Genomic DNA, 26,828 nt, shown 5'->3' with positions numbered 1-26,828 from the left:
TAAACAAAGCTTATTCAAAACTGTTTGCATTTGTAGAAAACTTTTAAAAGCAAATAAAGTTAATTAGAACTTGACATGTGTGATCTCATATCTGCAAACATTATTTATTATTTAATTTAAATGTCAAATAAAGGAATAATTAAAAAAAAAACTTCTTTGTTCTTTATTCATTTTTAACTCCATTCAGTTAGATTACATGGGAATGGCTTAATACACACATTCACAGGAAAAGATTCGACACAAAGGACAAAGAAACAAAGACATGCTGAAACTTGAATAATCTTTTTTTCCAGGACTTCCTTCACACTGAAACACAATACATCCTCCAAGTTATCGCCTTGCTCTTTGTGAACAAATGAGGTTTAGTAAATGGTTACTGGTAGTCTTTCTCCATTTGCCTTTTTGTATATTTTTGCTGTTTCTTCCAACCTGTTATCTTTTTAAATCAAGTCAATTTCACCTGCTTTTCAGATGTTTCATTAACACTTTGACCAAAAAAAAAAAAAAAAAAAGATCGGCTCATAGTCATAGGAATATGTGGTTTGATAATACATTATTTTGAATTTAAGATATTTTGGTTTGGTCAGGGTCCCTAATCTACACAAATTCACAATAGATGACTGGCTTAAGGAGGAATCAGAATCATGTTCATTAAAAAAGGTTGGAATGTCAGATCTTCAGAAAATATGACATGGTTAAATCACATGAGATCTGAACAGTTTCTGTCTATAATTCATCAAGATATTAAATATGTTGTTGAAAAGTAAGGAATGGGAGCAGATTGATAAAAGCAGTTGGGTTTTTCCAAAGATTAATGCTTTTAGGGGGTAAAATCCAAAGGTCTAAACAAAGATAAGAGATGCTCCTTGACCTTTACATTCAATCCTATAACAATAGGATTTGCTGACATGAAAAAAAGCACCTTCCTTAAGGGTCAGAAGGGGCTTTTCTCCACTTAGTGCAGTGTTATAAATCACAAATAAATGCAAGTGTTTCTTCCATGTTAGGAGAGCAAGACTGGGGGCTTTTTCTAGAGAAAATCATACATCTTCCTTCATATACATCCACAAAATAACTGAATCCCTAATTTCAGTCACACAAACGTCCATTTGCTGACACAGTAAAGTCCTTCCAGTGTTTCATAATTGCAAATTAATTCCTCTTTAATCTAAATTTGGAAGATAATTTAAATGCACAGATTTAGCAAATGGCTGAATGATCAAAATATTGGTAGTTTCCGTTAATTTCAGCAACGTCTCCACCAAAGTTGCATACTCAATCGGGGGACATTTTGGTTATGTTTAAATGAAAGTTTTTAATTTTCCAGGTTCACAGGTACAAAATGTGTGTTTTGCAGCTTCTTCAGAGGAATATGTGCAAAAGTTCAATGATGAACAGTCAGATGTGGAGATGAAACCTCCTCCTCTGGAATCTGTGTTGCAACTTGTTTCACATGTGTAAAAAAAAAAAGAAAGACTGAGGGCTGCCAGACTTCAGTGAGTCTGAAAGAGGAATGATGAAGTGAGCTCAGAGGGGCCATCATTTCCAGGTTGCAGCTCAGCGTTTTAGCGACCCTCCCACTCGTTAAAAGTTGGGTTTGTGCTTCTTCACCTCGACCATGAGATGGTGGAGGTTGATGAGCTCTGAGCGGACGGCCAGGCTGCGGAAGGTCGGCTGGTTCAGTACCTTATGAAAGCCGTGGTAGTATTGGATAAGTTGAGTCAGAGCGCCCTGCAGGAAAGGATAAAGAGCAAGAGTTTGTAAAAGTTTGCAAAATGACTTTGTGCAGCGCTCCTTTCCTCCTACATGAAGACGGTGGGCGCTTCAACATCGCTTTTATGTTTGTCTACTTGACAGTGGAAACAACAAACAGAATATTTTCCTCATACCACATATTTGTTCTTTGACATTTATTAAGTTGAAACTAATTTTGGATATTTTGGAATAAGCATGGTCTGTCAGTCCAGAGGTCTAGAGAAATGCAAGATCCAAAAGAAACATTTTACAAATACTTATATATTTTTCTTTTTACAGGTGATGCACTTGTACCGCTGAAATTTATATGGTGTATTTCAAAAGACAAACCACCATTTTATTCTCGCTGTCTGACAACATAATCACCTGCCGGAAAATTTTCTATAGGACTGAGATCTGAGTTTAGTGATGGTAACTTCAAATGACTTATTTTGTTGTCACACAAACTTGCATAAATTCTATATGATGTTTTCTCAGGATGGAGTTTTGGGCAGTGCACCAGTCCCTCCTGCAGCAAAACACCCACATAAAGTGATATTGCCACACCCATGATTCAAAACTGCACTTCCTCCAAATGAAATGGTCAACATGCCAAACGTTTTAATCTTAGTTTCATTTGACTACAGGACATGTCTCCAAAAACTGAAGTCTTTGTCCATGAGCAAACATTTTCTGGATTTTTTTTTAAATTGCTCTAATAACTTTTTCCTTTTCTGATTGGCATTTCAGTCTGTCAGTACATGACCTGTTTCATTGTGACACTTACCAAGCATGTTTTGGTTTTCTTTTTTTTGTTTTAAATGCACATTTCATGCCAAAACACATTCATCTTTGGGATACAGACCCATTCTCCTTGTTGAACAACATCCTATTTATGCTGATTTCTAATTATTTTCACCTACAGTCGTCTGGAAATGTTATACATTTTTGGCATTTAGAATATAAAAATAATGTTTTTGTGAACACGGCTGATCATGTTGAACATTCAGCACTAGAGGAATCAGACACTGGTGCTTGTTTGGATAACATACTTGGTTAGTTGCTCACCTGTATAATGCTGGTTCCATTTTTAAAGTTGGTGAAGGACCTCATGACGTCTTGACTCATCGACTCCACCGACTGTTTCCACGTGCTGGAAAACCCTCGGACCAGCTGAGTGATCCGAGCTGCACACAAACACTTCTGTTATGCTGTGCAAACATTTTATTTTTTCTCCATTTGTCTTCTGAGGAAGAAATGGCCAGCATGGTTAGGTTTCTTTGCATTCTCTGCTTTATGCTGAATTCTGGCCAGTTTCCTGTCTGGCTTCATGTACGGCAGAAAAACTTATGAGACTGTGGTTGTAGGGGGGAAATGATGTGGTTGAAAAGACAAAACACAAAGGATGCTGAAAGCTGAACTTGCTGTTTCTACACATTTGGACAGATGAGAAATAAAACTGCAAGGACAGTGGAAAGCTATGGAGGAAGTGTCACATTGCTCAGTAAAACAAAACTGAAGGCTGAAATGAAACAAACAGGTAGGTGGATCCCAATCATCTTTAGAGTGAAGAAGAGCATGAGACCAGGACAGAGTGACATTTGATAGTCCCTCATGAGAAAGTATTCAAAACTAAGAACAATCAAAATAAAGCAATAACCCAAGTAAGCCATGCTTATATTATAGTTTCATTACCTACATATGTTAACGCTTGACAACCAGATATGATCTGAAATTTGGGTAAGGCATTTAAAGTTCCCAAAAACTAAGATAACCGTTAAAACCTTTCAAATTTTAAATGGCATGGTTTAGTTTTAGGAGAAATGCATAGTTTCCTTTTCTCATGAAACCTTAACAATAGCGGCCATAAAGCCTCAACAGTATAAAGTGTTCTGGGTGTGGTTCGCAGCTCTGCTCTGTTCCATCTGCAGCATGAAGTCATTTCTACATCCGAGACATTTCTCTCACCTTCTTCATTCTTCAGTCGATCTAGCTGCCCTTTCTCCATCAGTGCCTCAGCCTCCTTCACGAAGGCAATCATCCCCCCAAAGGGAGGAGACAGAATCTCCTCGATAAACTCCTGCGAGGCGAGGATGGAGAAAAAACAGAGGAATATTTAAAAGTTCAGTTGCTTGAAGTGAAAGATTAAATGCATAAAACAAGCTTAAAGCTCATTATTGTGTTACACAGTGCTGAGAAACAGCATTCCTACTGCTTTTCTATTGTTCGAATTCAATCACAATGGAAGGTTTTCAAGACTTAACAGTGTGTTTAGAGTCATGCCACAGCAGCCCAAATGTAATTAAGTGTGGAATTTGACTAGGCCCCTCCAACCAGCATTTCTTTAAAACTTGTTTGTGTCTTTTGGGTCATTGTTCTGCTACATAATCCAAGTATGCTTAACTGAAGTTGTTGTATGTACTTTTGTGACTTCCTGGAGGGAGTTTGTGATGCACCGATTGAGTAATTGGGAAGATTCACCATGGTTACACGTTTTGTCCAGTTTGGCTCCAACTATGCTTCAAAGCATAGCCTTAGAAATAGCTCTGCAGCTCTTTCTGGATGTATAACTTTGCTTCCTTATCTGTTCTTGAATATATTTAGCTAAAAACATGATGTGCTGTCTTTATCATCCTCATTGCAAGCTGGTCTCTTCATCCTCTTCCTGCTCCCAAACATATTGCCATTTTCATCTGTGGAAACCTCCTCTAGATGATGCAAAGCGTTTTTAGTCTTGTTTTTAAAGCTAAAAAAAAGCATTTCTTAAAGGATTTTTTAGCCTTTAAAGAAAAGGCTAAACCCCCTTTTCTTAAATGATTTTTTTTTGCCTGCTTCATGTTGCATTTAAGCAATGTCTTTGTTTGAAATGTCTGGGAGTGGCAAGTGAAATTAAACCAAAAAGTCAATTACTTTTCCACATTCTTGTTTTATTGCTTTTGAAAAATTGTTTTACTAATAATTTACTTAGTGGAAAAACATAAATTGGTGTTGATATAAAAGCTATTTCTGTTCATTTTAAGGATTACTAACACTGGGTACAGATAAAAAACGCTCCCCAACATTCCTTCAACCTTTATGTATTGACCTTTTTTTACCCCATTTTAATAGCTACTGCCATCTTTTTAGAGTTTTTCTCTGCTTGATGCAAACCAATGATGTGACTCTTCTTCAACAGACTAACATCTTTTCTACCAGCACATGATGCATGTTTCAAAAAATTGTTATATTGTTATAAATGACATTTAAAGTGAATATAAACTATATGCCTTAAATATGCAAAACTAATTTATTAAATAAAAGTGTGTTAATTGAAAAAAGTGCAACTAATTACCCACCTGTTGAAATATTTTCATGGACTCTTTAAATCAAAATTGTTAATAATCAAAAGTTTAATTATAAATATTAATTTAAAGTGTAGTGAAATAAAAATAATCAGATTTTACCTGCGTTCTAGCAAGGAGCAACTGTTGAAAACTTTCCACCTCTTTACTGTCATCTGCTGCCCTCTCCTGGACAGATTAGAAAACAACAGCCTAATTAATCAGAATTGACAAGCGAAAACAGAAAATACTAAAAATATTCTAGTACAATAGAAAAGATTTGTGTTAGATTAAAACCCCGCAGAGATGAAAAATAGATACTGCAAATCATCCAAGCAGATTACAGAGCAAACATCATTTACAGTGCACACTAAATACGGAGCGATCCTCACCATCAGGACGCTGAGCATCATGTCGTAGTTGTTGATGAGGAAGATCAGCTGATCTCTCCTGGAGGGAAACTCTGCCGCCATCTTCAGCACAAAGTTTTCAACCTCAACCTGCAAAGAAAATTAAACATTAAGATCATATATATATGTTATAAATGCAATTAGACAATTAGTTTTTTTTTGTTTTAACAGAGTTCATTGCAAAAACCTGCTAAACAACCACAACTGAGAAATTTCAAACTGACCAATATTTCTTCAGAATATTTTTTCTCACACCTCTCTCCACTTGTATACCACATCAAACTGAAATACTTTTTTGGCAACAGATAATCATCCAATAAATACTGTGTGAATGCATGTGTGTGTGTGTGTTACCTGCAGCTGGCCCAGCAGAGCGTTGGTCCTCTCATTAGGAAATGTTTGATTGATGCTCACGATGGCGGAGGAGAACTCTGCATACCGCCGAGTGATCTGAAATTACACCACAAAACATTTTCTGATATACTTTTCCTTCCTCTCAACTTTCCAACCTTGCTAAAGAACCTTTGTCATTCCAAGAATTTAATCTCCATTAATATGGAAATAATATAACATAAAATCCTTTTTTCCCCCTTGCTCTTACTTACATACAAACAGAATCTTGCGGATTTCCATTAGCTGCAAGCCATAAAAACTAAACGGTACTAAACACTATGTGAATTTATGGAATATATGGATTTCACTTTTAGAATACAATCACTGAAATAAACAAGATTTGTATTACATTAAATTTTACTGCAATGCGCCTGCATAATTTTCTTTATACCAAATCACACATCTCATAAAATATAATTATAAAGCTGGAACCATAACCGATGCAACAGGTTCACTATGATTGAGGCCAGGAGCCGTGGTCTTTGTCACATACGTAGTGTGGTCTGGTGTCCAGCACTCCCAGTTTCTGAGGGTCCGTGTTTCTGATGCTCTGGATGTTCATCTCCAGAATGAGTTCAAACCTCGGCCACAGCAGCTCCAACACGGCGTCCCAGTACCTGAGAAACAATCACAACTTCTTCAGGTGATTCTAGAAACATAAAGAATAACTCAATCATATGTGCATCCCCTCAGTTGTTCTTGTAAGAATGACTCCAATGAAAGTAAGAAAATAAGTAAAAACATAGATCCATATGATGCCCTTTTCATTTCAATGTGAAACTGACTTGTCAAGAGCAGGGATGGTCCTCTTGGCTGTGATGGCTCTGAATCGGAGGATGATATGGATGCAGAGAAAGATAGCGATGCTGTCATAGCAGTCTGACACGTAGGTGGACATACTCTTCTGCAGACGGAGAACAAGATCACTAAAGTTTTAGGTGTTTACTGTATTAGGCAAAGTGAAGTAAAATAACCGCTTGCCCAGGTTGGAATTGTAAATGAGAACTACTAAATCATCAAATAAACACAAGATAAAAAAATAAAATAAATTTTTAAAAAGCTAAAATTACATATTTATAAATCAGATAATAAAAGCTCTCGTCCTGTTCATACATTATTAAGATATGTTTTCCATTTTGGCAAATTAGGCTTGCATACAAAAACAAAAACACCAATAAGTGCATTGAGTAAAATATAAAACAAAAGTATGTGCACTCTACATTAGGATGAAACCCATACAGCTATACACCTGGGGATAAAACAGATGTCCATCCATACCAGGAACATGCTGAGAGTTTTCCCCATGATGCAGTTGAAAAGGTCAAGGGCCGAGTTTCCGGTCACCATGAAGAAGTCACACAGGAAGAGGTATTCTCTGCAGCCGTTGTCCAGCAGGGCATAGTGCTGACTGCGGAACAACGTCTCATACGGATACTGGGGAACAAAGACAATTAACAGATTGCAGATTAGTACAATCTTTCTTAGCCCTAAGCAGAAATGATGCCAAAATACTAATATTTAGATTACAAACGCCATTTCCTGGCCCTCCTTAAATATTGACTTTTATGGCAATATTTAAGAGTATTTATCTTTCTGAGTTTATGTTACAAAATAAGGATATAATTATAGTCAATTAATCCTTTAAGAAAAATGAAAAATGTTATATTTGTTTGAATAAAATCAGTTTTTGTTTTTACTTTAGATTGTAATTTTAAATGTGTGCTCACCCTGCTGTCCCCTCTCTGAGCTGTATGTGGAACCAGGATGGGACCCTCCAGCTCTGCTGGACTCAGTATTGCCCCCCTCTGGCCCAAAGTGAAAATGGTGTTCCTGCTCTTTAAAGACGGTTTGGAGAAAAAACCTGCAGCTCAAAGTCAAGGATCGTTTAAACTGGGCATCGGTACATCAATGCTGTCCTGTGTCTAACGCACAGTCATGCAGTTGGAGTTCTTCTGATAGGAACACTTCAAATCAATTGAGCTTAACATTTTAAAACTTTTTACCTCAGCTGACAACATTCAAACAGAGGAAAGTTTTCAGAAACTCAAAAAAAAAAAAAAAAACTCAACATAAAACACAAACAGTTAAATGTCGTTCATAGATGAGGACATAACAAGCCAATGTATGAAAATTCAGTAAAAAAAAAAAAAGAAAAAAAGTCACTTTATTCTAAAAGGTGACTTAAATGTGCTGAACTTGCAGGATGAAGGCTACACTTCTAGTTTCCTTGTGCCTGTAGAACAGGGTACAAGATTTTATATGTTTTGTTTTATAAAATAAATTAACATTTTTGCTGTATGAAAATTAAACTCTTACTAAAAACAAAATACTTTACTTCTGTATTAATTACCTAAAAGAAAGTATGTTTCATTTTCTTCTAATGTAATTTCAATGTTTCATTTTTCACAAGCAAACATAACCGTGGATGAAGACAGAAAATGAAGGATATCTTTCTTAGCCGTATCTTCCACTCCCATTAGGTCATCTTTGTCTGCTACCTCCTCATACTGAAACAGAGCAGGAAAACAAATTCTAATATAAAATAAAATCCTTTAAATAAAATGAAGAGCAGTAAAAGAACAAGAGCTTAATGCCTTCCCACATCCTGACGGTCTGGGATGGACCAAATAAAAAATGTGATGAAGCAGAGATGAACTCATATCACATGCTTGTGATTTTTCTTAATGGATCCACTGACCTGCACTTTCAGGAGCCGGCCACTGTAGGACTTGAAGTAACTGTAGTAAATCTTGCTCATAGTGTCCACATACTCGTCCCTGATCTCCTTGGCAACGGTTCTTTCATTAGCCAAAAGAAATTGATAGAAAAATCTACAGCAGGACAATCAGAAGGACAACCATCAGTCATTTTCACTCATTTTAGAAATGGAAAACGGATTTGGTCTTTTGTTCAATTTACACATTTTAGTTGCTTTGATGGTTTAATTTTTATGTAAATTTGTAATGACCCTTTTCAAAAGGCACCATAAAGTAGAAAAGTACACACCTGTATTTCAGCAGAGTATTCTGTGGGATCTGATAGTTTGTCATTGGTTTCCTGAAGGAATAGATCTTCTGAAGAATAAACTCTCTGATCTTTGAGACCGCCTGAGGGGCAGAAAGTTCAGTTTACTCACTGTGAAAAACATCGTAAAAGAATCCTAGAGTTCAACTTATACAAATACAACTAAACTCATACGGGGCTCTAACAGTTCTTTTGAACAAATGAGTTAAAAAGTTATTTACATTGATTACGTCACCCTGAAACATTTCCTTATGCAGCAAGTGTACATTTAAAGCAATGACTGAAAATCAAACAACATGAACATAAAATAACTGAAGTTACTGCTGTGATGCAAGGAGGCTCACATGAAACCAAACCATAAAATGAATTTCCCCTCTCACTCTGGGGTTTACCTTGAGTTTGAGGCGATCAACAATGTCCTGGATGTCGGAACAGGCCAGCGTTTCTCTGAAGCTCAGCTCTTTGGCAAAGTTGATCTTTGTGTTGAGCTCATGGAGCTGCTCGAGAAACTCCTGCTCCGTCACTGGACTTTCCAGGATGGTGCTGCGATGACAGAGGACAACATCAAGCCCCTCGTAGTAGCTTTTTAGTCGCTCAGTTTTGATACAACATCCCTTTTTTTCTTATTCTAATTTTGTCATGAAACAACATGAAATAATTAATAAAGGCTTTACAAAATTGTTGTCTGTATGCTCAACATCACTGAAATTATTCCGTCTTAAACTTACGAGATCATGACTCCAGGCACCACCAGCTCGTCCACCAGCTGGCTGAGGTGGCTGCGCACGGCCTGCCTGTTCTTCAATCGGACATTCATACTGACTGACTGCTGTTGCAGCGTCTGGATCTCACTGCTGATGGAGGAAAGGTCACTCTGAAAGCCACTCAGCATACCCTCCATTCGCTGAGGAAGAAAAGCAAAAGCAACCTATTAGAAATCTGTAACTCAAGAACTGGAAAGATGTTTTAACTAAGCTTTTTCTAGTTATATAAAATAGTTACACAATAAGAAAACCGCAGAAATTGAACATGTTTCTATTAGATGTACTGTGAATAAGTGCTATACAGATAAACTGGACTTAAGTCTGGTCTCACCTCCAGTATGGAGTCACACGCAGTGATCTGGTTGTGCAGAAGAGCAATGTTTTGACTTTCCTTAATGTCTAACATAAATGTGCTCAGGATGGAATTTTGCTTTGTTGAAAAAGTAAAACAATTCCAAGTCTCACAAGAGTTCAGTAAACAATTCAATTAAATGTTAGTTTATTAATTGTCCATTTAACATAAACTTTCGGATTTAGTCATAACCTATATCTCGCTTCAAATGTGAGTGACACTGATGCAACGTGAGGGCCAGTAAGTTCTAAAATGTAAAGGATACAATCTTTGATGGAGGCCTGTTCTATCCTCTGCAGCTCCGCCTCCACCTGCTTAGAGTACTGACGTAGGTCAACGCCCTGAAAACAGTCACAAAGAAGAACTAAACCATTAGAAAACATGGTTATTATTGGCTTCATGTAAAAAGATGTTCACCTCACAGTTGTATTGTAAAAGAGAGCATGTAAAAAGTAACTGCTTCATTTGTAGAGGGTTTTTCAGACCTGGTGCATTCTGGCTGAAGAGCAATCTGAGATGGTTCAGGACATTTGAGAACATGTTCATTTAGCAGTTTGGATTAAAACAAATTACATTTGTGTACAAGAATATACTGCATAGAGGCCTGTTGAAATTACAATTGAACAGTGTAGTTACACCAAATATCTTGTACTTCTGGTTTGTGAAAAGAATACATTCTGAACCAGGTAATGCAACAGCAAAGTGAAAGTGACTGAGACACAATAATGAATGCCTTCTTTCTTGAGTGTGCACTTTATTCAAAATATACAATTCAGAAATAATTAAGCAGTTAGTAACACACACAGTAACAGAAACAGGTTTTACTCTACAGTGGAGAAATTAGGAGGATTAATTGCCAGGTCAGTTTAAACATGTAAGTTGTATATTTGGTACAAATGTGTTATGATGCTTTTACCGTTTTAAGAGCTTCTTTCACAAGATCATCTTCCAAGTTTGCCTGAATATGAGCTGCAGGAGGAAAGAAATAATAATTAAGAAAAATCTTGTAGAAATCTGAGATCAAAAAGACTTTCCAAGACAAGAACTCCCCCTCCGAACTTGACTGAAAAACTTTAAATAAGTGTACTACAACAGCTAAAATATGAAACCATGCCAATGAGAGACTTAAAGAATTCAGATAAAATCAGATACAATTTATGTTAGCAAGGAAGAAGAATGAAACAGAACTTAAGATGGCAAAGACCAAATGTTTAGTGATGAGATAATATGTTTACAGACCAATTATGTATGATCTATGAATTCGCTAAATATACTAAATATTGTTTCATAAGGAAAACGATAAATGAGCAAAACTAGTTCATTTTGGGACTGTGAACTTATGTCAGCATGAAAATGTGCTTAACTATGAACATACATTAACAAATATTCAGCCCTTGTGAATAAAAAAAAGACTGGAGCAATACAGTAATGAACTAGTCTTACTGTCCACTTCGTCCAAGATGAACTCATCAGTGGTCAGGTCCAGTTCTCCCAAGTTAAGGTTAGTGATGTCTCCGTCAGTTTTCTAGGAAAAAAATAGAAAATAGATTTCAGAAAAATTCTTTAAGGGTTTCATCTCGTTTAGTGAAACAAGTACTTGTGTAGTGCGAGGTATTCAATGTATAGCAGATAAAACCAAATGATTATCACAGTGAAAATCTCTGACTGCAACACCCCTCAATTGTCTGCTCTAGTTAGGTTTTCGTTGTTTGCAATCAACCTGGTAATTAGCTAAATTGTCGGTCTACAACTGAGCTACAGTTAGTATTTAATACTTTGGTTTTGTCAAACTAGGTGCTCCACAATTTGACTGGACAGTTTGAAGCCTGTTCGGGAAATGCTGGCAGGTACTATTATTACCCAAAGCTATTCTAAATATTTAACTGTTTCCGAAAAAAGGCTATCGAGTCAACTAAATGAACTGTTACCTCGTCCTGCAGATACGCCATGGCGATTTGTGTTTGGTTTCCAGTTGTGTTTACGTCGGCTTCAATAAGACCAGCAGGTACTCCCTCCGCCATTGCGGCGAATTTATGCTAACGTAGAGGATAGAAAGGAAAACAAAAACACGAATGCAACCAAACGTTCCGCTTCCAGGTATCAGCCATGAAAAAGCATTTAACATTTTTATAAACCTTGTAAGTTATATGGCTTCAGACTTGTGAAATTATTTTATACATATAAAATAACTGTAAAATTTATATAATTTTTGTTTACTTAAATTGGCTTTAAGATGCGTAGAATCTCATCGGACCCAATAAAACTGGAGGACCGATTTCCTGTCAAAAACTCAGCCAAAGTCTCGCGAGATAATAGCGTCTTCCTCTTTGCACGGAACCTGCTTCCAAGATGGTGAGTTGATTTTCGACCGATCTAGTATGGTTTTAAAATCTTTAATCATCGAGCTTATATCTGCTTTATTTGTGGTTTATTTGTCCACATTAAATACTATACATGTTGTGGGGGTGAAATAACTTGAAATTGTTGAAATATGAGACATTGTATTTGAAATATGGTATCCTACCTTATCAACGCTGGTTAGCTGTGAGGAGTCACTCAAGCTAAGAAGCGCCAGTGGATTTAATGCCTACAATTTTCATTGTTAATTTCGCTAAAACACACGTTTCACTTGTCAGTTAAAAAAGTGATAACTTGCGTTATATTGCTACGTTTGAGGTCCAATCATGTTTAGATCGCCCATAGACAGTTGTGTTGGGGGCTTCAATGGCTGAGCTAACTACTTTGTTAGCATTAACAAGAGCACTACAAATGGAAGCCTGTTGATTGCATTAAGATTTGCATTTTTGCATTTCGTTTGATTGAACAAGTTAAACATTTATCAACAGATTGTATCTTGTATTTTTGCAATGCTGTGGTCTTAAGGTAAAGTTCTGTTGCTTGAATTCAGCCTCTGGTCATCTCTTTTCTTCTAATGATGTTTTTCCTGTTATGATTATGATTTCAGTCTTTGGTCATCCCCGAGAAGTTCCAGCACATTCTTCGTGTTCTCAACACGAACATTGATGGTAGGAGGAAGATCGCCTTCGCCATTACAGCCATCAAGGTATATTTGAAGAAAGAAAAAAAATCTTTTTAAAATATTTGACCAGCTTTATTTATTAAACATTGTGCTACATTTGAACATAAATTCTGAGCTTGCTGCACTTGTTCTCTTTTGATTGTTCACATAAGAGTAATGCTAAATTACTGTTTGTCTGAATTAAGGGTGTAGGCAGACGCTACGCTCATGTCGTCCTAAGGAAAGCTGACATTGACCTCAACAAGAGGGCTGGAGAGCTCACTGAGGAGGAGGTAAGCATAGCTGCTAAAAACTGAACATTTTTAGTTCCAAGTCTGGCTAGAAATCTTTTCTGTGTGGACAGATTACTAAATTAAATAAGAATGATTGTTGTCTTGAAAACTTAAATGAATGTAGTTCAAAGATGTAATTGCCCTACCAATGTCAACAGTGAATGTTTTTTGTTTTCCATTTTGTGCTTTTGAAGTTTTGGTCTTGACCAAGTGTTTGTTCCTGCTTTGCATTTATTGTGTACGCATTTTAATAGTTGGTTATTTGAATGAATTTTCTCAAATCTACTCAGTCCAAGCATCACCATAGATGTCGTATGGAGGTTCTTTAGACAGCATAATCACAACCTGCTTTATGAACAGAAGCTCCAATAAGGTTGAAATGTGGTTGCCATTGCTCTTTGCCTTTCTAGTTGACGGCTTCCCAGTAACCGAGTTCTTTGCAAGATGTAGTTGATCAGGTTTTTTCCTGCCGATACCGATCACCCATACCGATCACATAATTATTATTTTTTTAATCATAAGCACTACCGGTTACATTATGTGGAAAAAGGAACCATAAATTCACCTTAATTTAGACAAAAACTTGTTTTTAATAACTTTTTCCAAGAAAAAAACAAAACGGGCATTGTGCAAATTGTACTGCTATCGGTAATACCATCTTTAACAGACTGAAAACATCTGAAGCTCTGAAGAGGCTAAATAATGCAAAGAGTCAAAATAAAACCTCTCAACATTGCCAAAAAAATTCAAGTATAAAACTTAACATTCAGAGGCAAATACAGGTTCCATTTCAAAAAAGACCCACCTTAAGCCACCTGAGTTACTGAATGAAAACTTACTGATAGCATGACGGCTAGCTGATTACTGCTAGTTCTTATTGGCTGTTTCTGACTGAGCGGAGTAATTATGCAGAACTGGGAAGAGGCAGAGGAGAAGAATTATTTTTTCAGAGATTATTTGTCTCATGTTAGGACAGCGAAAGTTTTAATGCGTATGTAAAATACATTTTTTTAAGTTAGATGCTGCAGCTTTAAGCAGAGGTTCGGTGTGAGAGTCGCTACCAGGTGGAGCAGAAGCGGCGCTCCGTCTGTGAAATATAACTACCTGTAGCGCGTAGCAGCGGTTCAACAGCGAGAGCAGAACCAGCGTCTTGCATCGCAGCTCGAAGACTTAAATAATTTTGCAGGTTATTTGTTTAGCTTTCTGACCGTCATGCTAATCTGGGTGAGTGTTTGTAGCTGTGCACTGCTTTACCTGCTATCTAATCCTCCATATGTCTTTTTTACTGCAGTGAGCCTTGATGTAGCCAAACTCCGTCAAGTATAGCATTGTTTTTATGTCGTATTAGCTTCATTGTGTTGATGCATTTTGACCTGCTTCAATTTTCCGCCGCAACACACAAACTTCCCCATTCACTCAGTGCGTTATAGTTCCACATGGCTTAGGATTTGTTGCTGCGCGTTTGCTCAGTGTGAAGGAGAGAGGAGACCAGCTGCACAGGCAGGCTGCGAAATGAGATGCAGGTGATCGGTTTGTGTGATCGGCAACAAGAGACCGTGATCGGCCATCACCGATCATACACTTTTTCACGGAAATCGGCCGATTATGATTGGTGGCCGATCGATCGTCACTCCTCTAGTTGATATCTTAAACATTTCAGCCTTTTAGAGGATGAGATAATCCTCTAAACATGAGTAGCGTCTTATCGGTGGTTATAAAGGAATAAAAACAATGAACACTGTGGGTCTTGTGGTTCATAACCTGATTTTAAAACATTAGTTTCTATCTTAAATCTTAATTAGCTTTTAAAACGATCTATTCAGTTACTAGTATTTATTCCTCAAAATAATAAAAATATTTTAAAAGCTTAATATCGGTGGTTCACTTGCCTGAACTTTTTTTTTTTTTTTTTTTTGTGGTTATTGAAAGACTGTATTTAAAACATTGAAGCCATGTGTTGGTAAAATAACGATTTGTTCCACAGCAGATTCATGATTAAAAATAAATTTACATCTAGGCAAATAGGCTGATCTTTTTCTGGTAGAATTCAATGTCTCTTATTTGCTGCCAACTATTAGTACTAATGATGTTATTTATGTAAATATTTGTATATATATATGATTTTATTTTTTTATAGGTTGAGCGGGTAGTGACTATCATGCAGAACCCTCGTCAGTACAAAATCCCAGACTGGTTCCTTAACAGGCAAAAGGACGTCAAGGATGGCAAATACAGCCAAGTAAGTGGTCAACAGTATTATGAATGATTTGGACCCAATGAGACACTATAGCCTGAAATGTTTCCTCAGTTAATCACGGATCACATTTATGTGCATCTCTAGGTCCTCGCTAACGGTCTGGACAACAAGCTGAGAGAAGATTTGGAGAGACTGAAGAAGATCAGGGCTCATCGTGGTCTCAGACACTTCTGGGGGTAAGAATTAAGAGCGTTTGTCCATCTAGAAGAACAAACATCAACATCTTGTTCACCAGGAGCTGCTCTGTTCTCACACCAATCTTGCCATTTTTAGTCGATTCATTTGTAATACTGCGATAAAGCTAAGATTCAGAACAATATTGCAACTCGAAGTGTTGAGGCCCTACACAGACTGGCAGATTGGTTCAGCTCAAGATTGTTAAAATACAGAAAGGTGAACAGATGAGTGGTGCAGAGAGAGCCTGTCCTGGAGAGACTTGAATTTCTCTTGAATGATTTTGGTTTCTATACTGAACACTTTGTACTACATTAACTAAATAAATTGGCTTAGAAGTAGAGTAGGCTGGCGCTCAGTGGCTCAGTTTTTAAAGAGCACATGCACCATATGGAGATGGTGTCTTTGACATGGTGGTCCAGGGTTAGATTCCAGGTCTCGGGCCATTCTCTCTTTCCTGTGTACTACTGAATAAAATCTATTTAAAAAGCCATTAAATTTAGTTTAGCTATCATGTTAATCTGATTAGCCTTCTAAAGTATTGTCCTTCTCTTTAAAAGTGAAGTTTTTCTGTTGCATATTGTGTAAATATCCCAATGCAAATTGGTCCCTGTGTGAAAGGCAAGCATGTCTATATGACAATGGAAAAGGCATATCTCTTTTACATATGATAAGTGGCATATGTAAAAGATGTATAGCTGTGTAGCTTTGCAATTCCTATTGGAAGGTGCATTGTATTTACTGCATAAACTATTAGTTGGTGAATATCCTCATTCCACAGCATATTTTTCTGTACATATATTTCAACTTTAGTTCTTGTTTTGATGTATTGTGAAATTGTTACAGTGCTCTTAAAGAATATTTGCCAAGCCCCCCCCCCCCAAAAAAAAACATGTCCTTGTTGCTTTAGTTTTAGACAAACTAAAATGAATTAGTTTTAACTTTTCCTGCATCTCTTTTCTCCATCTACAGTCTCCGCGTGCGCGGTCAGCACACCAAGACCACCGGCCGTCGTGGTCGCACTGTTGGTGTGTCCAAGAAGAAGTAAACTCCCTGCTTCCCTTTGTTTCAATAAAACACCACACTTCACAAAATTTACCTGTCCTGTCTTTTGTTTTTGATTCAAATACTGATCCTGAAATTGGTTTTAATAGTTTATTCTCAATTGTTCAGAAAGAGTGACTTTTGTAACAGGAATAATATTGCATTTAATTTATCCATTATATCCTGAAAGTAGGTAAACTATGGCTGCATTAAATATAAAGTGCAAAGAAACGATAAGCAGAGTTGAAATTGTTCAACTCGTGTTCAGCCTTCATAAAGAAGGTCCATGTATGGCTTTTTTTGTCTTAAGCAGGTGTAGAAACATACTGTGGTATTAACTAAAGCAAATCAAAGGGGTGAAAAGAGTTAAAATACAGAAATAGCTGAAAAATTGTTAAAATAAGAGTGTAAAACACGGCAATAAGTCATTCTGCCCATTTCCAGTTATATTACAGCAATATTATTCAGGACAAATTAAGACTTGAGCATTCTAAATACAGTTGGATAAATCTACGTATCTATATGAAAGAAAAGCTTCAAAATGTACAATTTCCCCACTCCCAATGTACGTTAATATTCAGAGCTGTTGCTGCAAACGTTTGTTCACTCAATGTTGAAAAGTTACAGCTGTGAATTAGTCATTACTGCCACAATAGTACATGTAATGGCATGACAGCTGGATGAAGAGCTGGTAGGAGCTTCAGTCATGTGGTCTATTAAAAGTAGCATTATATAAATGACCCTTCATCAGGATTGCAAGACAGAACTTAAGCAGGAGAGGAAAAAGAAACTTCAGAATTCATTTTCTGAAACTATTTGGGATGACCTTATCAAATGTCCATCATGACAGTAAATCTAAAGCACCAACATATTGAGAACAAGTAAAGGAACCATAAAATAGCTGGAATTAAAGAGTCCTCTGATTGTAACATAACCAAAACAAAGTGGTACATGATACATCAAAGATTTTTGGAGGAATACATTGGTCAACAAAAATGTTATTAAAAAATAAGGAATGACAAAATGGTGACTCCTGGAGGAGGAAGTTTGCTGACCAAAGTGAATTTTATTAAATTTTTTTCTTTTACTGCTGCAGATTGCACCATGTTTTCTGTTTATGATCAATTCCTCCAATTCAGGTCAGCCATCAAATGTGTCAAATAAAAAGTACACAAAAGAAAGAGTAAACCAAAATTAATGCTAGATTGCAAACAAAACGGGTGTTTTCGTAGCAGTTGACAGAACGGGGTTATGACCTCATCCATCCTGCGGTGGGGGGGATTTCTGCTGCGGCTGATGCTGCTGCGCTGCTTGAGGCTGCTGCTGCTCCTTGGTGGGAGCGTAATAAAGCTCCAGCGGCTTTCGGACCTTCCAGTATTTCTCGTTAACCAACTCTAGTGTCAGAGAACCGTTCAGCGTCTGAAGGGAAAAAATAGGTGACTGGCTCGCAAAATTTTCTTTATGCATAAACAAACATTTAATCCTGAAGATGAGAGAGGATTTGGGTTTGTTACTCACTGAAAACTGCCCTCCCCTTGTTGTTATGTAGATGGTGTATTGTTTCTCACTGATGTTGCTCAGACTTGTCCCCTCTCCACTCCTTGACGCTGCTCCAGTTTCACCTTCTCCCTCTGCTCCTCCCTCCTCTTTTCCTCTGTTCTCCGTTGGTCCATCAGTCCGTCGTTCCTCGAGAGCGATGCGCAGCGCGAGGTACTTTGACAGATGGTCCACAGTGGCGTTGGCTGTCGTCTTCACATATCTGTCAAAAGAGGGGAAGATTAGTTGTATTACTATTACTATTTATTACTATTAACAGCAGCATATTTCAAGATTGCTTACTGTTTAACTGCCAAACAATTAAGCTGGTCATAAATTGATATTCTTCAGAATTTTGTAGGAAAGAAAATGTTTATCGCAAAATGTTAATCTGAAAGCGGCAAAAGAAAACATCAATATGCAATTAAAATTAGAATTGCTGGATATCACCTCTAACAAGCATGTATCCATAGCTAGGTCTGTATTTGCATGATAAAATGAAATGACCTCAGTCATTTCCGTTTCCACAATTTATTGTTTCTTCTCTGTTTCTACTAAAAACTGGATAAACTCTTCAGTCTGGTGCTTTGGTCTCAACTAGCACTTTTTTTTGAACGACAATATTTTTGTATTTAGATCAAAGTTTATTGATCTTTGAGAATGGGCTTATGTATTATTATGCCATAACCATTACATAACTTGAACATGGTCTCAAAACAACAATATTATTGTTTATCGCAATAACGTCTGGGACAATTTATCGTCCAGCAAAATTTGTTATTGTGAAAAGCCTATTCATGGTAACACACTCTGTGCTCTTTGGATGCAACATGAAATGTTCTGATCTTACCTGGTCTGATTGTAGTCGTTGCCATGGACCAGCTGGGGGTGTGGTCTGAACACCAACTCGATCTCTGAGGCCGGCCCCTCCTTATGGCGCCTCAGAGGAGGAGTTGGGCTCCCGCTGTCCGCCTCAGGGCCCGAGCCGTCGTCAGAGGCACGCTGCCGCTTGCGGCTCGGTCCAGCCTCCGGGGGAGTTTGTCCCCTGGGGTGCGGCGTGTTCGAGGGGGCAGAGTCATGGGACAGGTGCGAGCGGGAGTCACCGTTGTCCTCACCACCGCTGAAAGTGGTGTTGTCGCTCTCTTGAGTAGGCTTCTTCACACGATGATTCCTGTATGGAGCAGGTAAACATCAACAACATTTTAAAGTTAGTGTTGTTTAAAACTGATAAAGATGTTTGTCCTCATAATGATTCCCTGGTATCGCAACACAACACCTCTGAACGTTTTGGATTGATATTGAAACTGTGCCACTTCCTGGCTCAATGCATTAACACAAGGGGGCAGCAGAAGGCTGATGTGAAGTCAGCCTTCTGCTGGTGTCAAGGCTGAATACATTTACTGAATATATGTAAATATATTCAGCCTTATGTAAATATATGTAAATACATATATATTTCAAGAATATATTTTACACAATGAATACCAGAATAAAATACATACAAGCAACCTATGATGATTCTGAATAATCAATATGAACCCAATCAAAGATTACAAATTCAACTGGCAGTTTCTCTCTTAAAACTTTATAATTGGACTGAATAGTGAAGATTTAATGAAAACAAGACAAATTGCTGAATATGTACTTGGCCTGATTTGACAAAACTATTTGACTTTTTCATCCTTCATATAAAGAAGACAATTTATCTGAAAGAATAAAATCTGAAAAACTCAAATATTTATTTCAAAGGCCAAAAATAAGGTTATTGGATGTTATTAAAAATGCAGCAGACAACAGACAAACTAGTATGTAAGTTTACTACTCTATTTACACCAAGTCAGCAAAGATGTCCTGGGAATGATTACTGTAGAGTAAACTGTCTGGTGATACTAAAAACATTTTCATCTAGGAGGGGAAAAAATTAATCATTCGCCATGCGCCCTCCTGATGACCTCCCTTTCCTCCCCCACCTCTCGGACCTGTAGCGGGCCTGCTGGCGGAGCCCCTCCTCGATGCTGGAGCTCAGCGCCTCCTTGTTGTGCAGCCTGTTGAGCCTCTCCAGGACGGTGCGCTGATGGGCCTCGTACTCGTCACGACTCGGGTAGATCTTTGAAATAAGCGCGTCAAAGTTTGAGTCTCTGCGCAGTGAACGTCGGGAGACCAGTTTCTTCCTGCAGGTTGGGCACTCTTTGTTCCTGAGGTGTCAACAAGATAAGTTTTTTTTTGTAAATACAATGAAGTCATTAGTTATACTTGTTTTGCACAAGAGTATATAATATACACTTCCATTCAAAGATATAATAAAGTTGTCCTGTTTATTCTCAAAATCAAATGGGCTGATAGTATTTACATATTGGACCTCCACATATTGAGCAGTTATTGAAAAGTTTCCACCCTGCATTTCTTCACTAACGCCTAATGGCAGTTGTGCTCACCCAGATCGCAGTGCAGTGACAATACAGTCAGAGCAAAAGCGGTGCAGACACTCTTTGGTGGTCATTGTGTTCTTCAGCATGTCCAAGCAGATGGGACACATCAGCTCACTGTGCAGCGAGCGAGGAGACACTGCAACTTCAGTCCCATCCACGATGGCCTCCTGTGTTCACACAAACAAAATTCTGCTTTATTCTGTTGCTTTACAACGTAACAATCCAGGAAAAATCCAATCTCAGAAAACCTTATGGGGTAAATTAGTCCAATTCATACAAGTTGATTTCTGTGGACCTGGTTTGAGTAAATTCAATCAATTTCCTGTAAAAGCCATTTATTTACATAGTCAAATTCAGATGCTATCAGAAGTAATCCAATTTGGAACATTTCATAATGTTTTGTTTATATTTGGTTAAAATGATCTAGGCAGAATCTTGACAATCAGTTTGGATAAACCCAATATTCACTAAAAATATGCAAGATATCTTACATATTCGGAGCTGCTGAGTTTGAGTTGAGAGAATTAAAAAAAACCTAAAAAAAACAAAAAAAAAAACAAGAACAAATAACAAAACTTCACAGCAAATACAGACAATCAATTAAAATATTGTCTGCAAATTTTATGTATTCAGGTAATCAATTGAACTTATGATCGGTGTTTAAATGTATTCAAATTGACTTTAGAGGTGACAAATCTTCTCTACTTTGGCTTTTTCATCACACATAAGAAAAATGATTAGTGACTTTAAACAGAGAATGTTACAGGAGACGTTACGAACTCAGTCAGTCATCGTAACACACTGATCCATGATGTCTTTGATGTCATACAGGCGGACCTGGAGCCTTCTTTAACACAGGCAGCCTTTGTTCACCAAAACATAGCTCTCTGTAATCTCTCTGTAATACACTCCTTTGAAATGTGGAGTTTTAACCCTGTTAGGCCAGCTCCAACATATCCATGTCCCATTCGAAACTCTATGTATTTCACCCCTTTTAAACATGACACAATGGTCACGTCAAATAAGACTTACAGCTTTATGAATTTCCTTTTTGTTTTGTGCAACCACTTACCTGAGGGCTCCTGTGTAGCTCATACAGGCTCAGCTCCCAGGTCTTACTTGGAGTCTGGACATTTACAGGAGCTGCCATGTCTGCTGCTTCTCACAATTACTGAATTAAAAAGAGAGAAAACAAAACATTATATTCTTAGTAACATTTTTTTTTACCCCAGAAAGAACCACATAGTACATCTTTATGTGGTTATAGGAATTGTTATAAAAAGACCAGGTGGAAATCCTTCACCACAAGAACATCATTGGTAGGATATTGTATTTCAAGGCAGTATATCTGATATTCAGCATAATCATTACGTTTGGCAAGTTGGATAGACTCCAAGAGGATGTGAGGCCAACATGTGATAAACATCTCTAGTGTTTGAGATGTTAGAGTTCATTATGGGGACAATGTTTAATGGCATGCAAAGAAAAGTGTCGGGAAAACATCGATTAAAAATAAGAAGTGTCCTAAAATATATCTCTGGATTGGAAGATGGTGGTGTTAATTGAAATAGAGAAATTCAGTGTTTGATGAGTAATACTGTGAAAAAGCTTTAACTACTCTCTATTTTTATATTCTTTCATTTAGCAAGACCTTTAATCTTTATTTTAATCCTTTATTATCGTTGTAGTTAGTTGGATCTGATCGATCTTCATAGCGACCTGGATTTAACGCAAAATGCCTTGAGAGCGACTAGTTTACGGAAAAACATTCTTTTAATACTCACAATTGTGGACCATAACTGCATCATTGTTGTTAAGAAAGTACTAATTCATCCTTTCTTCAATAAATATAACTTAAATTTATAATTTGGTATGCACATTTATTCTACCGTTTATGCATCATCTAAAATCTCGAATGCCCCTGTTAAACACTGTCAATAGCTTAAAAGAACTCAATATAGTTCGCTAAAAACTGTGCCCAAACAGTTCTTAAATTCATCATTTAGAGCTGATGCTGTTCAAACAGGCTAATTTGACAGTAAGATCATTAAACCCCAGCAACAACGAAACCTTAGACGGCATACGTTTCTAACAGTAAACAAGTACATCAACTTTTATTCTTTCCCGTTTCTGACTGTTACACGCAAAATTCTCGCTATCAATCACTTCATGCAGTTTTCAGACAAGGAAAGAACAAAATGGGTCGATCAAATCGGAAACTCACCTGACGTTTAACTGACGGACAGCTGACAGGAGCAGACACCAACACACACCACTTCTAGACAAACTTCTCACTAAATACCTCTAAACACACACACTGATGAATATTGTCTACTCGGGTATTTACACAGTCGAAAGAGTGTCCCGGCTAAGCCTCGTCTGGAGGATAAGTAGCACAGAAGAATCAAAAATGCAACATTTTTCTCAACACCAACGGCTAGTTAGCATTAGCCGTCGCCATGTTCTTCTTCTTCTTCATACGTCATACTACCGCGCTTATGGGCAAGACTGCCACCAACGGACAAGCCATGTATTGCAAAATAAAATGCTGAAAAGCTTATTTCCAAATGATAAGTAAAATACAAAAAAATCAAGCTTTGATTTTTAAGTAAGTTTTTAGACCCTAACTTACATATTTAACTGGACTTACTGACATAATTCAGCTGGTTCCTTTGTACTTGAGGCCTAAGTTTCCTGCGATTTGTATTAACAAAATAAACAACTGAATTAATCCTTATACTTTCCTTTTAGTTGTATTTGTTTGCTTTGTGTTCTGCTGCATCCTATGTACACAAAAGAGCATTATGGCCGAAGCTTCAGCAGTCATAAGACTTAATAGCCACCGCCCGTCCAAACAAACGCAGTAAGTGTTTAAATTCCTACTGGTTTGTTTTATTTCATTTCAAATTACATGCAGTTTCACAGCCTTGATTTTATTTGTACAATTTTATTTGTACAATTTCATTTGTACGTTTTGTAATGACCTCTCTGAGATTCATATCTTTATATCTCGCTATTTTTTTTAATTTTTCTTATTATTTTTTTTATAGACATGTCTGTTTAATAACAGACATGAGGCAAGAGGACGGGACTTAAGTTCGGGATGGCCGCGTCGAGGTCTGGCGCATCTATATGCGCCTCGCGACGTCCCGTAGTATATTATTTTCAGTAATTGAACTGCGTTTTCTGTCCTGTGGTAAATGATCTTAATGTCCAGTGTCTTATTCTATATACATTAATATATTTTTAATTCTATACTTAGAAATAAGATAAATCTTACTTATATCGGTAGACATGTTGTTTATGGCCAATACCACATATCTACTGCAGATATCAAAAGTGAATATAGTTTTAAAATTAAAACCGAATATACAGAAGTATGACAACTTAAAAATATGTGTTTATTGGTTCAAATAATTTTTATTCTAAAATGTCATTGCCTTGTTTTAGCGCTGATGTCTATTTCAATGTCAAAGCAGTATTACAATTACGTAATAAGTTGGACCAAAGTGCTGTACAACAAGGTGAAACAAGTGAAGAACAAAAGCATACGTATATAACAAAAAAATCAATACAAAGAAGGAAGTAGTAAAATTAGCAAAAGTACATTTAAATCAAAATATTATACTGTGAATGGTCCGTTCTTAAAGAAATATTTATGTATCAGAAGATTTTGGAGGTTTGCAATTTTATTATTATTATCCATCTCTCCATCCATTTTCTGTACACCCTTGTCCCTGGTGGTGCCTCTCCAGCTAATGTTCTGGGCGAGAGGCAGGGTTCACCATGGACAGGTCGCCAGTCTGTCGCAGGGCAACACACACAGGGCAGGGCAACAGACACAGGGACAGACAGGACTGTCTATCTCTGACAGGACTGTCTCTGAGTCTGTCCTATTTTGGTGCATGGTGTTGGAATGATTTGCATCTTTCCTATTTCTTTATGTACTTGTAAACAAAACCTGCTACAGGTTTTAGTCACAAATTGTACCTGCACCTGCAATTTTTTTTATTGGTTGATAACCTTGTTTTTTTTGACTCGTGTAAGAGACAGACAGTCCTGTCTATCTCTGACAGGACTGTCTCTGTGTGTGTTGGTGTGTTGGCGCCAACTAATTGGCACCAACACTCGCCAATTAGTTGGTAAGTGCACACACACTCATACCTAGGGACAATTTGGAGAGGCCAATTAATCTAACAGTCATGTTTTTGGACTGTGGGAGGAAGCCGGAGTACCTGGAGAGAACGTGCAAACTCCATGCAGAAAGATCCCAGGCCGGGAATTTAACCCAGAACCTTTTTGCTGCAAAGCAACAGCTCTACCAGCTGCGCCATTGTGCAGTTATTATTATTATTATTATTATTATTATTATTATTATTATTATTATTATTATTATTATTATTATTATTATTATTTCAGCATTACTTAATTGCTGTTTCGTTCACCAAGTGCCAACTAGGTCTCTCAGGTTTAATCTCAGATACGTGTTCAGCTGAGCACTAGTCAAATTACGCAAGCGGGCCCCCAGCAGCACAGTCTTTTGCATTTCTTTGGCACTGATTCTTATTATTATTATTATTGTAGCATTATTAGTATTACTATAATAATACTCCTTATAATGAGTCAAATCCAACGAAACAAGGATTGAAACCTGGCCTCGAAACCTTTCATGTTTTCCTCTTTGTCAATTTCCTATCTAATTAATAAAGGCACAAAATCCTAAAAGAAAATCTCACAATATTTTGAAAAGTATCCTGTATATTAAGAAGTACTATAATAATAAGGACCTAATATGTAATACAGCTTCTGACAAATATCATTTGTGGCAATACAATGAACTTACAAACAGATTCTTCAGAGCAAAACCATGACGAGCAACAGCATTTTTTTAAAGTGATGTGTTTTGTTTTAAGGAAACATAAAAAAACAATCACACCATGTAATTATGATTGTCCAAAAGAAATGAAAGAAACTACTCGTCCTAAGGCAGCTGCTGAGGTTTCTCTGAATAGCTCATCCAAAGCCCAACAATGACGAATGTAGACAGTCCAGTTTAACTGGCCTGAACATGTATTTTCATTTGCTAAAAAAAGTTTTTGATTTTATATGCGTGTGCCAATACATTTGACTTCAGGTTTGGATTTGCCTGAACTCACTGCCTTAGCTAAAAATATGGAAACTTAGTTGAGAAAATACATTAACCATGTTAATTTGCTGAGGGAGAGATATTTTGTTAAAGACTGAGAACCTCTCTCCCTATTTCATAAAATCAAGTGTATGAACTAATTGTTAATTTAAAAAAGCACCTTGATTGCTAACCTCCTGTTACTCTAAGTAAGCTGCAATAATTTGTAAAACTGTTCAAACTTCATGTGTGAGTTTAATTTTGTCTGCTCTTATTTCCTCTTTGTAATACCAAAATCCTTTGTTTCCTTGTGTCTTTAATGTGTCATAGGAAGCTTCAAACTCCTCAACTCAACTGTAAATATACAAAATCCACAGGTTTCCTTACTAATGAGGTGTGGCAATGATTTGTTGAGTTAATGACTGGCAGTTTCCTTGGTAGCAATACACTGCAGTCTTCGAAGTTCTTAACTTCAAACATAAGTGAGCTCATTGACATTGAAATTTTTGATTTTGATCGCAGCATGCAGGAACACAATCGAACCAGTAACTAGCTTTATAATGATCTACATGTTCATAGGCCACATTTAGAATACCTAAAGTTGTTTTTATTTATCGAAACATTTCAGATTCATTCATATTTGTCGATTTTTCTTTAGTGATATTTGTAGTAGAATGTCAAGGTAAAGCAAGCTAAAAGGGTGATTTTTGCATGGTTCTAATGTAGTGTGGTGGGAGGTCTAGAAGGTGTTATGTTAGTCTGATAGTCTATGACTGGTACAGGAGATTCACACCTACTGTGACAAGAAGTCACCGAAATTCTTCTAATAAATAATGTGGGTGGGAGACTGACTGAACAATACGCTTTTGTTGGGTTAATTGTATAGGTGACCTGTGCAACCTCATGACCGCAAAATTCTTTTTAGAATGTCTTTTATTTGTCTTTTATCTTTTA

The 26,828-nt window shown here is 37.1% G+C and overlaps 3 protein-coding genes across 4 annotated transcripts; 1 reads left to right on the top strand and 2 right to left on the bottom strand.

Annotated features, from left to right (window-relative positions):
• Positions 1-139: 139 nt before the first annotated feature.
• Positions 140-12,098, bottom strand: vps52 (VPS52 subunit of GARP complex). Its single transcript, XM_081612327.1, has 20 exons — positions 11,926-12,098; positions 11,441-11,522; positions 10,914-10,966; positions 10,263-10,338; positions 9,977-10,044; positions 9,610-9,785; positions 9,274-9,424; positions 8,864-8,964; positions 8,556-8,688; positions 8,309-8,364; positions 7,585-7,720; positions 7,136-7,291; positions 6,643-6,761; positions 6,351-6,474; positions 5,819-5,914; positions 5,447-5,554; positions 5,178-5,243; positions 3,703-3,814; positions 2,803-2,921; positions 140-1,731 (listed from the first exon to the last, which is right to left on the bottom strand). Exons 1-20 carry the CDS (start codon positions 12,016-12,018, stop codon positions 1,585-1,587), a joined length of 2,172 nt encoding a protein of 723 aa, XP_081468453.1. The 5' UTR covers positions 12,019-12,098; the 3' UTR covers positions 140-1,584.
• A 107-nt stretch (positions 12,099-12,205) lies between these two features.
• rps18 (ribosomal protein S18) lies at positions 12,206-16,834 on the top strand. Its single transcript, XM_008422615.2, has 6 exons — positions 12,206-12,349; positions 12,963-13,061; positions 13,223-13,309; positions 15,447-15,548; positions 15,651-15,742; positions 16,713-16,834. The coding sequence occupies exons 1-6, from the start codon at positions 12,347-12,349 to the stop codon at positions 16,786-16,788; spliced, it is 459 nt and encodes a 152-aa protein (XP_008420837.1). The 5' UTR covers positions 12,206-12,346; the 3' UTR covers positions 16,789-16,834.
• A 47-nt stretch (positions 16,835-16,881) lies between these two features.
• Positions 16,882-23,238, bottom strand: LOC103472780 (E3 ubiquitin-protein ligase RING2-A). Of its 2 annotated transcripts, none has more exons than XM_008422614.3 (7): positions 22,974-23,238; positions 21,822-21,920; positions 20,756-20,916; positions 20,291-20,515; positions 19,171-19,491; positions 18,303-18,543; positions 16,882-18,203 (listed from the first exon to the last, which is right to left on the bottom strand). In XM_008422614.3, exons 2-7 carry the CDS (start codon positions 21,897-21,899, stop codon positions 18,042-18,044), a joined length of 1,188 nt encoding a protein of 395 aa, XP_008420836.1. In that variant the 5' UTR covers positions 21,900-21,920; positions 22,974-23,238; the 3' UTR covers positions 16,882-18,041. The 2 variants fall into 2 exon arrangements, with proteins under 2 accessions (XP_008420836.1, XP_017163088.1); XM_017307599.2 differs by having other exon boundaries at positions 20,300-20,515; positions 22,974-23,237.
• Positions 23,239-26,828: the final 3,590 nt, after the last annotated feature.

Source organism: Poecilia reticulata, chromosome 11 (genome assembly GCF_904066995.2).
Source record: "Poecilia reticulata chromosome 11, P_reticulata-male-v2, whole genome shotgun sequence".
Lineage (NCBI taxonomy): Eukaryota > Metazoa > Chordata > Actinopteri > Cyprinodontiformes > Poeciliidae > Poecilia > Poecilia reticulata.
The sequence above is the reverse complement of the archived record's forward strand: the minus strand, read 5'-3'. Positions and strand labels throughout refer to the sequence as shown.

Excerpts from the sequence above, each read along its gene's own strand:
- rps18 (XM_008422615.2), top strand. Across the intron at positions 13,310-15,446 it reads GAGAGCTCACTGAGGAGGAG|GTTGAGCGGGTAGTGACTAT; the intron begins GTAAGCATAGCT and ends ATTTTTTTATAG. Across the intron at positions 15,549-15,650 it reads AGGATGGCAAATACAGCCAA|GTCCTCGCTAACGGTCTGGA; the intron begins GTAAGTGGTCAA and ends GTGCATCTCTAG.
- LOC103472780 (XM_008422614.3), bottom strand. The coding sequence starts at position 21,899 with ATGGCAGCTCCTGTAAATGTCCAGACTCCAAGTAAGACCTGGGAGCTG. Across the intron at positions 20,917-21,821 it reads AGCTACACAGGAGCCCTCAG|GAGGCCATCGTGGATGGGAC; the intron begins GTAAGTGGTTGC and ends GTGTGAACACAG. Across the intron at positions 18,544-19,170 it reads AACGACTACAATCAGACCAG|ATATGTGAAGACGACAGCCA; the intron begins GTAAGATCAGAA and ends CTCTTTTGACAG.
- vps52 (XM_081612327.1), bottom strand. The coding sequence starts at position 12,018 with ATGGCGGAGGGAGTACCTGCTGGTCTTATTGAAGCCGACGTAAACACA. Across the intron at positions 5,915-6,350 it reads TGGACACCAGACCACACTAC|ATCACTCGGCGGTATGCAGA; the intron begins GTATGTGACAAA and ends GTGTAATTTCAG. Across the intron at positions 5,244-5,446 it reads TGATGCTCAGCGTCCTGATG|GAGAGGGCAGCAGATGACAG; the intron begins GTGAGGATCGCT and ends TAATCTGTCCAG.